Source organism: Carcharodon carcharias, chromosome 6, assembly GCF_017639515.1.
Source record: "Carcharodon carcharias isolate sCarCar2 chromosome 6, sCarCar2.pri, whole genome shotgun sequence".
NCBI classification, from domain to species: Eukaryota; Metazoa; Chordata; class Chondrichthyes; order Lamniformes; family Lamnidae; genus Carcharodon; species Carcharodon carcharias.
This window is the reverse complement of record NC_054472.1, coordinates 119,741,391-119,753,023: the sequence shown is the minus strand read 5'-3', so window position 1 is coordinate 119,753,023 and position 11,633 is coordinate 119,741,391. Positions and strand designations below refer to the sequence as shown.

At 41.3% G+C, this 11,633-nt stretch overlaps 1 protein-coding gene across 1 annotated transcript in view; it reads left to right on the top strand.

The window, feature by feature from the left end:
* Positions 1-3,749, top strand: part of LOC121279001 (N-acetyltransferase ESCO1-like) — a 38,396-nt gene extending 34,647 nt beyond the window's left edge. The window contains exon 10 of the mRNA XM_041189716.1: positions 590-3,749. Within this exon, the coding sequence (XP_041045650.1) occupies positions 590-722 (133 nt within the window). The 3' untranslated portion in view covers positions 723-3,749. The remainder of the gene's footprint in view (positions 1-589) is intronic.
* Positions 3,750-11,633: the final 7,884 nt, after the last annotated feature.

The following is an 11,633-nucleotide window of genomic DNA, read 5'->3' as shown; positions in this document are numbered from 1 at the left end:
TCTGGTTGTAATTTTTCTTTCCCTCAAATTCCACAGTTGTAATTTTCTACAAGAATAAGAATCTTAACCAGACTTGTAAAATACGTTCTTGTAATTTTCAATGTCACACACTAGAATATTCATTCCAAAATCACCTGTCATTTTTTACCCTACTTATTTAGAACTTTTACCATAAACTTCTTGTTTCTTTCCCTTTTCCCACTTCCTAAATTCCATAATTCCAGTAGTCACTTACTTGATAAAGCAATGTGAAGCATTCATCTTTATGGGATATGCTATATAAATGAAAATTATATCCCCATAAATAAACTTGATTAGAAATATTTTTAGTATCCAGCTGCTGCCTTTCATTTGTTGGCTAGAGTGACTCTGAAATGTATCTTTGAAGGTGCACCTGTAAGGTTTTGGAAAGCCGTTCACTTAATACCTGAGGGAACAGCGAGGGGGGCGCAGGGGGGAGGAGATTTGCAGAATTGAATGTTTGTGAAACTGACCCCAGCAATGTTCAACATTTTAAGCATCTTTTGCCCTTTAAAATTAATCAATTACACTGTATTTAATTGTAAAAGAAAATATAATATTTTTGCAGGAGCAATTTCGTATATGGATCGTATTTGAGTAAAGATGAGATTGCATTCTCGGATCCTACTCCAGATGGTAAACTCTTTGCAACACAGTATTGTGGAACACCAAGGTTTCTTGTGTACAACTTTGTCAGCTAACCTCACGCAAATTGATATGAGACTTCGCAATTACCAGTGAAGATGTCTTAATACACCTTGGACAACTGCTATACTTGTGTATGAGCTGTTCACAATGTAGCTCATTGTTTTGGGAACGGAGCTGTAGAAACTGTACTGGTTTTTATTACTGTGAACTCAGGACCGATGGCAACCAAATGGTTGTTTCATATTTTAGAAAACTGGAAAGGATGCAGTAACATTTGACATTGTTTGTATTTTAAAACTGAAATAGTTTTAACTCTTTTCAGAAAAGCATGCCTTTTAGTTCAGTCATGCTTACAGATTTTAGAATGTTTTATGTAAGGCCTGGAAAATGGTTAACTAAAAATGTTGAAAACTTGTTACACAATGTATATAAAATATGCTATAAAATTAAGACAATTAGTGTTGGTGTTTCTAAAACTGCTCTAGGCCTTCTTGGTCTGTATATACTGTACAGTGAACAAACAGCTTTGAATGTTCTTGTTTTTGAGAATTAAGTGAGTGGTCTGATAGCTGGGTTATTGTGAAAGATGTTACTGGAACTTTCCTAGTTTCTTCCAGGGGTATCAGACTGCTGCGCTAAAAGCAACACTGCTTTTGGGGTTATCTGATCAGTTAATATATTTTGTCAAACTATTAAAATCTTGCTATTGGTTTTGCTCTGGGAATATACAGTTGTCAGTGTTCAAAATGTAATACCTCATTTAATATTGATGTTAAACCACTGCAATATTTGGTGTCCAAGATAAAAATTGGCACCTTGTATTAATGTCTTGACTCTTGGTTTTGAAGATTTGTTAAATCTACCTAGAGTAGCTTATATGAATCTGATTGTGCCTTTTTCAGTGTAGGTCAGACTTTGGGATTGAATGCAATGGTTTTAACTAGTTTAACTCAATTGGATAACTAAAATAGCTTTCATAGGTTTATTTCAAAACTTTTAAGGGAGAACCAGTCAATTCAATATATCTGTAAGCAAACTCCATTTCTGCAAAAATAAACATGGATTCAAAGGCTATTACCAACCTCAGTGGTAAATTCCAAAATAAAATTCAGACTCTTGTATTTCTTGCCACTGCTTTCAAAAGCTCCAAATTTGGTTTTATTTGATCTGTTTTGTTGAGAGTCTACATTTTTATTTGAGGTGGAGAGAACAATTAGATCTGAAAGTGAGAAGCTGATCTCTTTGAATTTCTGTAATGCTAGTGATTAACGTTTTCACCAGAACTAAACAGTCCTAAACAAAATTATGTCTTAGAAAGTGAGTAACAAATCTAGCATGGAAATGTCTGGTTATCTTGACCATTGTGCTTGTAGTAGGATCATTTGATGGTTTTAAAAATTATAAAATTCAGAGTATGTTTCCCAGTAAGAGTAAAATTGAAATGCTCTACAAGCAAGGTCTAATTTGTAAATTCAGTTTCGTATTCCTAAACCTAATGCGCTTTCTACTTCTTGAAATGTTTTTAAAATATATTAATCAAAGACAGTAACCTGCTGATAGGAATAGTTGGGATGTTTCTCTGCATTAAGATTGTGCAAGAATTTAATTGAGCCATTGTAATTCTTTGGAGGCCTCTGGTTTAAGCCATATTATGCAGAATCCCAAGGTATTGAATGAATGACTCCTGGACTGTTCACATTTATGTACCTTTCTTAACCTGGGTCACTTGGAGATAAGAAGTAAAACATTCATGTGTTGCTTGAAGTTGAGATGATTTTTGTTTCCAGTTATGATTAAGTATTTTAAATTAAAAATATTATTTTAAGTATCATTTTATTGTTAAGTTTAATTTTTAGCACAATGTGTTTGAAGTGGAAATTAGCTATATATGACTTTGGGTTTTAAGAACATTTTAGTGCTAAAGGTTTTTAATATCGGCTGCTTTTTATTAAAAACACTTACCCTATTTACATTATTCCAAAACCTGAAAATACAATTAATTTTAATCAGCAACCTACAACAGTAGAACAAACTCTAGAACCGATCATATACCCAGTCATTTTTTCAGTCGCCCGAGTTCAGAATGGTTAAAGTTTACCTCGTGTAATATAATTATTTGTAAATAGGTATAGAATTGTCAAGTAGGAAACAGTGGGATGCAGAAAGTTCACGAAGTGCAAAAGATGTAATTGTAAAGCTGAAGGATGGTTAGACTACATCTTGTTATCTCTTGTGTATTGCCTTTCAGTATCCCACTGCTCCCAAGGTGGTAATTCTGTTTATACCATAATGGTACAATAAGAAAATGTTTTTTTATGAACAGTGAAATGCTGGTGAATGTCATGTGGCCTGAGGTCACGTGCTGTTATCAACATTGCTTACAGGTTATAAAATAACCCTCTGCAACTCAGACATATGTGGTATGAATTTATACATGATACTGTATATACCAGTTTAGATTTATTTTGATTGGGAGGAGGCTAAAATTGTTAATGTCATGATCACTCCCTCTAGTACAAGATATGCACTAGATATTAAATGGACCAAATGCAGATGGGTTGAAACTAACTTTCTGGTCTGACTTTATCTTTAACTCAAACTATTTAAAAGTAAATCATATGAGCTATATTTGCATTTAAAGGATTGCAAACGGGTAACTTGAAAATCCTACGATTTTAAGACACTGTGTACAACTGAGTACTAACAATGTTTGAAAAAATAAACTTACCTTTTTTAGTGAATACATTAATTTTATATCTGTCTTTTATGAACTAATTTTGCAAGTTACTGCAGATTGTTTAACAATTTGTTTTAGTGGAAAAATACAGCTCCCTCAAGTTTTAACGGATACCACTCTTGTTTGTTTGTTATCTTGGTCAACTTTATCTTGTGATTTGTCCACATGCCTGTTGTGTGTTTTTTCTGAAAGGAAATGACAATTGCTAATGCATCCCATTGGAAGATATGCGATGCCATGTGTATTTTGTTCTTGTTTAAAATACCTTGTAACTAGGAAAATGTTGAGTTTAAATTATAAATGACTTTGTTAATACAATAAATTTGATTTGTTGGAGGGCTAAGTGCTCTTTAGGTGAATTATTTCTGCTAAATTGTGCAAACCAACTACTGTAGGTTAATAAACTGTTGGGAGTTACTTTTGGGTATCTGAATTTTAATTTTATAGAGAAAACAGGTGTGCTTGGGTCAAGTGGTGGGTGGATGGTGGTTAAAGTCTCAAATCTCTAACCCACTCATTTCTGGATTTAAATGAGGCTGCTAGGTTTAAAAATGATAATGAGACCAGGAGCCTCAGTCACGTAGCTTTTGAAATTGAACTGCAGTTGGCCAGGTTTCGGGTAATGCAACAACTTCCTCAAAGAGAAGACGGTGGATTCGGGAGGTAAGTAACTCACACACCCTGGATCTAGATTCTTGTCTCTGTCATCACACCCCAACACCCCCGCCCACAACCTTCCCCATGTATGCTGTGACCTTTACCTCCCCCTGCAAGATCCCAATTTTCTAATCCTCACCCCCAGCAGCCCCCCTGCCCCCCACGCACATACTGCCAGCAGGCCCTATCTAACACATGGTGGAGTATCAAATTGTGATTCTCGCTGACCTCCTGATGGACCTGCTTCTTGTGGGCAGGTCAGCAAAAATTCTGCCCATTGTCTCTGATTCTGTGACCATTGCTTCTGTGAAACCCAGCTGGAGCCTCAGTGACTCATTTGATTTATCTAACCCTGCCCCCACGTACCCCAAATCAAGAAAATAACAAAACACTTGGGCGCTTGGTACTACAGAACTTCAATATTGTTGAAAAAAGAGATATGCTGTTGAAGCTATTCGTCTTGCACACATCAGGACAGACACTAAACTGCCAAATTTCAAAGGCAACAACAATTTATACCACATGAGAAATGGGGTGTTGATCGGTTGACAAGTTGGCTCTGAATGGTCAAGATATTGCCATGGTGGATGCACCAGGGAGCAATTGCAGCGCCGCCCCCCATCAAATGCTTTTTTTCTATTCAAAAAAAGTGCAATGTCATAATTAAGGTCTGAGCCATTTGCTTATCATGCAAGCTTGACCATGAAATGGGCGCATCCAGGATAGGGACAATACTGACCCTACTCAACTAACCCTGCTTGCAAAACTCAGAACATAACCCCTAATGAAAACATAATCTGTAATGTTAGATGTGATTCCATGATTGGGCAACATTTGCTGAATAATCCTGTGTGTGCTAAGCATTACACTAACAATTAATTTAAGATCATCAGTCGGGCTTGCAATGTAGCTGATGCCTGCTGGAAGCTACATATATTCATATGCAAGGACCTATCCTCTGCAAGCAAAAGGACTGGGTCGAGACATTGCATCCTTTTTAATAATCAAAAGCATAGGGAAACAACTTCCTGGTCCATTAACCATAGCAACATCTCAACCAATCAGAGTCAACTTGCCAACCAAACATAACCCCTTATGCAGCATTAATTGCTGTTCCTTTTGAAATTTAGCACTCTTGCGTCTGTCCTGATGAATGCAAGACAAAGAGCTTCAACAGCATGTCATTTTTTTTCCAGCAAAACACCTAGTCTTTACTGAGATAAAAACAAAAAAACTGCGGATGCTGGAAATCCAAAACAAAAACAGAATTACCTGGAAAAACTCAGCAGGTCTGGCAGCATCGGCGGAGAAGAAAAGAGTTGACGTTTCGAGTCCTCATGACCCTTCGGCAGAACTTGAGTTCGAGTCCAGGAAAGAGCTGAAATATAGCTTCCCACAGCTTCCAACCTGATAGTCGCCCAACCTCGCACGGCCCGCTTCTATCTCCTACCCAAAATCCACAAACAGAACTGCCCCGGTAGACCAATCGTCTCAGCTTGCTCCTGCCCCACAGAACTCATTTCTCGTTATCTTGACTCCCTTCTCTCTCCCCTTGTCCAGTCCCTTCCCACCTACATCCGTGATTCCTCTGACACCTTACGTCACATCAACAATTTCCAGTTCCCTGGCCCCTACCGCTTCCTCTTCACCATGGATGTCCAATCCCTCTACACCTCCATCCCCCACCAGGATGGTCTGAGGGCCCTTAGCTTCTTCCTCGAACAGAGGCCCGAACAATCCCCATCCACCACTACTCTCCTCCGTCTGGCTGAACTTGTTCTCACGCTGAACAATTTCTCCTTCAACTCCTCTCACTTCCTCCAAATAAAAGGTGTGGCTATGGGTACCCGCATGGGCCCCAGCTATGCCTGTCTCTTTATGGGGTATGTGGAACATTCCTTGTTCCAGTCCTACTCCGGCCCCCTTCCACAACTCTTTCTCCGGTACATCGATGATTACTTCGGTGCCGCTTCATGCTCTCGTCAGGACTTGGAAAAATTTATTAATTTTGCTTCCAATCTCCACCCCTCCATCATTTTCACGTGGTCCATCTCTGACACTTCCCTTCCCTTCCTTGACCTCTCTGTCTCAATCTCTGCTGATAGACTGTCCACCAATATCCATTACAAACCCACCGACTCCCACAGCTATCTCGACTACAGCTCCTCACACCCCGCTTCCTGTAAGGACTCCATCCCATTCTCTCAGTTCCTTCGCCTCCGTCGCATCTGTTCCGATGATGCTACGTTCAAAAACAGTTCCTCTGACATGTCCTCCTTCTTCCTTAACCGAGGTTTTCCACCCACGGTCGTTGACAGGGCCCTCAACCGTGTCCGGCCCATCTCCCGCGCATCCGCCCTCACGCCTTCTCCTCCCTCCCAGAAACATGATAGGGTCCCCCTTGTCCTCACTTATCACCCCACCAGCCTCCGCATTCAAAGGATCATCCTCCGCCATTTCCGCCAACTCCAGCATGATGCCACCACCAAACACATCTTCCCTTCACCCCCCTTATCGGCATTCCGTAGGGATCGCTCCCTCCGGGACACTCTGGTCCACTCCTCCATCACCACCTACTCCTCAACCCCCTCCTATGGCACCACCCCATGCCCACGCAAAAGATGCAACACCTGCCCCTTCACTTCCTCTCTCCTCACTGTCCAAGGACCCAAACACTCCTTTCAAGTGAAGCAGCATTTCACTTGCATTTCCCCCAACTTAGTCTACTGCATTCGTTGCTCCCAATGTGGTCTCCTCTACATTGGAGAGACCAAACGTAAACTGGGCGACCGCTTTGCAGAACACCTGCGGTCTGTCCGCAAGAATGACCCAAACCTCCCTGTCGCTTGCCATTTTAACACTCCACCCTGCTCTCTTGCCCACATGTCTGTCCTTGGCTTGCTGCATTGTTCCAGTGAAGCCCAACGCAAACTGGAGGAACAACACCTCATCTTCCGACTAGGGACTTTACAGCCTTCCGGACTGAATATTGAATTCAACAACTTTAGGTCGTGAGCTCCCTCCCCCATCCCCACCCCCTTTCTGTTTCCCCCTTCCTTTTTTTTCTCCAATAAATTATAAAGATTTTCCTTTTCCCACCTATTTCCATTATATAAAAAAAACCCCACTAGAGCTATACCTTGAGTGCCCTACCATCCATTCTTAATTAGCACATTCGTTTAGATAATATCACCAACATTAACTTTAACACCTATGTGTTCTATTGTACTATTGTCGTTGACATCTTTTGATGATCTGCTTCTATCACTGCTTGTTTGTCCCTACAACCACACCCCCTCCACCTCTCTGTCTCTCTATCTCTCCGCCCCCCACACACACACCTTAAACCAACTTATATTTCAGCTCTTTCCTGGACTCGAACTCAAGTTCTGTCGAAGGGTCATGAGGACTCGAAACGTCAACTCTTTTCTTCTCCGCCGATGCTGCCAGACCTGCCAAGTTTTTCCAGGTAATTCTGTTTTTGTTTTAGTCTTTACTGAGTATATCTCTGTTGACTGAATTGATCATTAACTCATTCTGTGGTGAATGCACCAGCAATGTTGATTTTGATTACATGGTGCTGCTCTCAAATGCTAATAACTTATGTAATTTGAATTCATATCCTGTATCCAATTTAAATCTGTTCCATTTATATCCTCAAATAATACTATAATATTTGATGTGTTTCAAAGTGACCAGTGACTTGTGTGCCCTCATGTTGGGGCATCTGACTTGTGCAACTCTTAATTCATTTGCACTTCCATCCATCAAAGTAAAATTGGTTTACAAGAGCCTTGTGAAAGACCATTAAATTGCTGAATGATTAACATGAATAATTGTGGAAATAATGATGACCAAGTTACCCAATTAGAGCTACTGTGCATAGTTCTGATTTTGTTTACAAAAAAGGATATGGAGGCACTGGAAAAGGTGCAAAAAAAGGGATATACTGAGAGATTAGACCGATTGTGAAAGGTTGAACAGGCTGGGGCTCTTTGGAAAAGAGAAAGCTAAGAGCTGACCTGATAGAGATCTCTAAGGTTATGAAAAAGTTTGATGGGTTAGATGTAGAAAATATGTTTTCATAATTGAGGAAGACCAAATGTGGGGCCATAAATATAATAAATTCACCAGGGAATTCAGGAGAAACTTGTTTTACTCAAAGGTTAGTTAGAATGTACAAGGAGTAGTTGAGGTGAATAGCATAGATGCATTTAAGGGGAAGCTAGATAAATTCATGAGGTGAAAAAGAATAGAAGGATATGTTGATGAAGTTAGATTAACTAGGGTGGTTCATGTGGAGCATAAACCACTTGGGCTGAGTGACCTGTTTCTGTGCATTCTGTAATTTGGTAGCTGTTGGGAAAAGAATAGAAGTGAACATTTGGATTGAGACCTTGTATTCAGTAAGAACCTCGGCAAGGTCAGGTAACTAGGAAATAAGTTTAAAGGGGAAATGTCCCATGAATCCCTTAGGCTGGCTGACCGTATATCTGAAGTGCAGACATTTTAAATTGCCCTTCAGTACCAACATTACTGTGTGTGTGGCCATACATTTGGGAATATGACATACAGGGGCAAACAGGCTATGCATGAGCAACAGCCCCTTTAAGTTGCATGGCAATCTTAATGGGACTGCACAGTGCAACAAACAGACCACACACAGCTAAGGGAAGTAAGAGGGAATGTTATTCAGTACTGAGTAAATTGAATAAATAAGCTAAATAAGCTTATAAATAAAAATAAGCAATTCTGGACCTGAGGCACTGATGTTCATCCTTAAATTTCCCATTGCTCCTGCCTCTTCTACAATTCTATTAAAATGGTACGTATGATGGGTTTCCTTTAGCTATGCATCACTAACAAACTCGAGTTCCGATTCCCACAGAGAAAGATTCTTCACAGATGAATGGATAAGCACATGAAAGGAGGTCTGCCTGCAAGGCCTCAAAGATGAAAAAGGGTGGCTTGCTAAATCTATTGGGTCAAGTTCATCCATTAATAAGTAGTTATAGGATGTGTTTGGAGATGATCCGTATAGATAATTAGGCAGGAAACAGCAACTAATTGGAATGATGGTATGGCCTGTACTGCCAAGAGCTCTAGCTCAGTCTTATTAACAGGTAACCAAAGCTTTTAGTTTCCCACCCTGTTACCCAAAGAGTTTTATCCTTCATCTCCTGAAAGTGATGTCTAATGATGGTGCCAGGCCACAAGCTTGCCCAGATGTTCTTGGCAGGGAATGATGGTTATAGGTTAATCACAGTTAGCTCTGACCAACTGACGGGCAGTTCTATCAGGGCTCACTGCTGATTCTTCATGAACTAACTGTTGAGATTAACCTTCACAGGATCAGCAGCAAGCACAAATAGCCATATGATATATGATGTTCTAGGGATAATGAAGACCTGACTTTAAAAAGGCAGGACTACCTACTAAATATTCCTGGATACAAGCTATTCAAGAAAGGAATGAGGAGTGGCAGTAATAAGGCAGAGGGCATGGCTGAGGGACTAAAGGGGCACTTCTTGTCTTTTTTTACCAAGAAAAAAGTCATACTGAAAGAGGAGATAGTTGAGATACTGAGTGGGCTAAAAATTGATAAAGGGCGCACTTAAAGTTGATAATTCATCAGGATCATATGGGATGCATCCAGAGATCCCGAAGGAAGTAAGGGTGGAAATTGCGCAGGTACTGACAACCTTCCAGTTCTTAGATACAGAGGTGGTGACAGAGGACTGGAGAAGTACAAATATTAAACCTTTATTCAAAAAAGGGCATAAGGATAGATCCAGCAATATAGACCAGTTAGTTTAACCTTGGTGTTGGAAAGGCTTTTAGAAATTATAATTTGGTAAAAAAGATTAACAGTCACTTGGACAAACGTGGGTTGATTAAGGAAAGACAATATTGGATTTAAAGGCAAATAATGTTTGACGAACTTGATTGCGGTTTTATTGAGCTAACAAGGTTGATAAGGGTAACGCAGTGAAGGGGTGTATATGGACTTGCAAAAGGTGTTTGATAAAGTGGCACATAAAAGACTTGTCAGCAAAGTTGAAGCCCATGGAATAGTGATAGAATGGATACAAAGTCAGCTGAGTGACAGGAAACAGTAGGGGATTTTTTTTAGACTGGAGGAAGGTATACAGTGGTCTCAGGTCAGGTAGTAGGGCCACTGCTTTTCTTGATATATTAATGACCTAAACGTGCGTGTACAGGACACAATTTATAGATGATACAAAATTTGGTAGTGAACTGTCGAACATAGTGATGAACTTAAAGATGACACACAGTTCTTCCCAAACTTTCTCCTACTGTGACCCTGTGAAGCTTAAATCTTGCAATGATCCCAGAGTGTGGGGTGGGGATGAAGGTGTTTGGAGAACAGGCAGTGACATTCTTTTCACTTTCCATTTTGTAGGCTCTGTTGGAGGCAACAATCAGGTCTCGGAGCTGGTTAGGCTATACCCACCGATCCAAGGCTAGAAAAAATCTTGCACGTGTGTCAAGGGACTTTGGAGCCAATTACAGTGTTGTCTCACCTGAGTCTCTGCCCCACAATTGCAATTGCTACCACAAAGTAGAGGGAAGTCACGACCCCAACTGTTCATTCTACAACTCCACTGCGGGAAGGGGGTGTCACAATCCACAGTTTGGAAACCGCTGGGCTAGCGGAATGGCAGACAACCATACTGCGAGTAATGTGTCCTCTTTCACAGGCCACTGCCATGCACGAATTATCTCCCCTTGGTTTCGCAGGCACATTTGGAAATAGATGAGAGAGTCCATGACTCAGGCCCTGAAGACAACTCAGAAGAGGAATCTGCTGGAATCCTCATTGAAGTCCTGTCACAGCACTCACTCACACCCTCCACCAGCGCAGAGACACACAGCTTTAAAGTAGCCTTGGGGTCACAACTTGGTCAGCACATCGCACTGTCTCATTCACAGCAGGCGGCAGCAGGGACTTCCCAGGTGTCCGGCGTTCGGAGGACAGCTGGAAGCCAGAAATTTGCTGGGTCTGAGTCAGATGACCAGCCTCAGGACTCGGTCATACCTCAGTTACTGGAACTGCAAAGGCAAGTTCGGGAACATCAGGAAGGGATGTCCGCTGCCCTCCTCAGATTGTAAGGCACAATGGAGGAGTCCGTCAGTCTTCAGTCTGAGGTGATAGCGCCAGCATATCAATTCACTAAGGTCAACACTGGTAGGATGGCAGCCACCATGGAAACCTTGGACCTGGACATCGCTCCTGCTCTGCTGCGCAGGCTGAACTCTGTCGCTGACACAATATTTGGCCCCCAACAGTGCCAACGTGAGAGGGGTGTGGGACAGCTCAATCTCACTCCAGCTTCCCCTTTTCCTCAAGGAGTCAGCCAGGGGCCCTCGGGCATCCATAGGGAGAAAGATAAGCAGATACACACTCCAGGGCCGTCCAGCAGGTGACTCCAGGAGTGACTGGCCCATTCAAATCTCTTCTTCATGTGACCTCAGCAGCTCCAGCTCCACAGGCCAAGGGGGGTGCCACTGCCACACTACCCCGAAAGCTGGGGCCCTCCAAATCTCA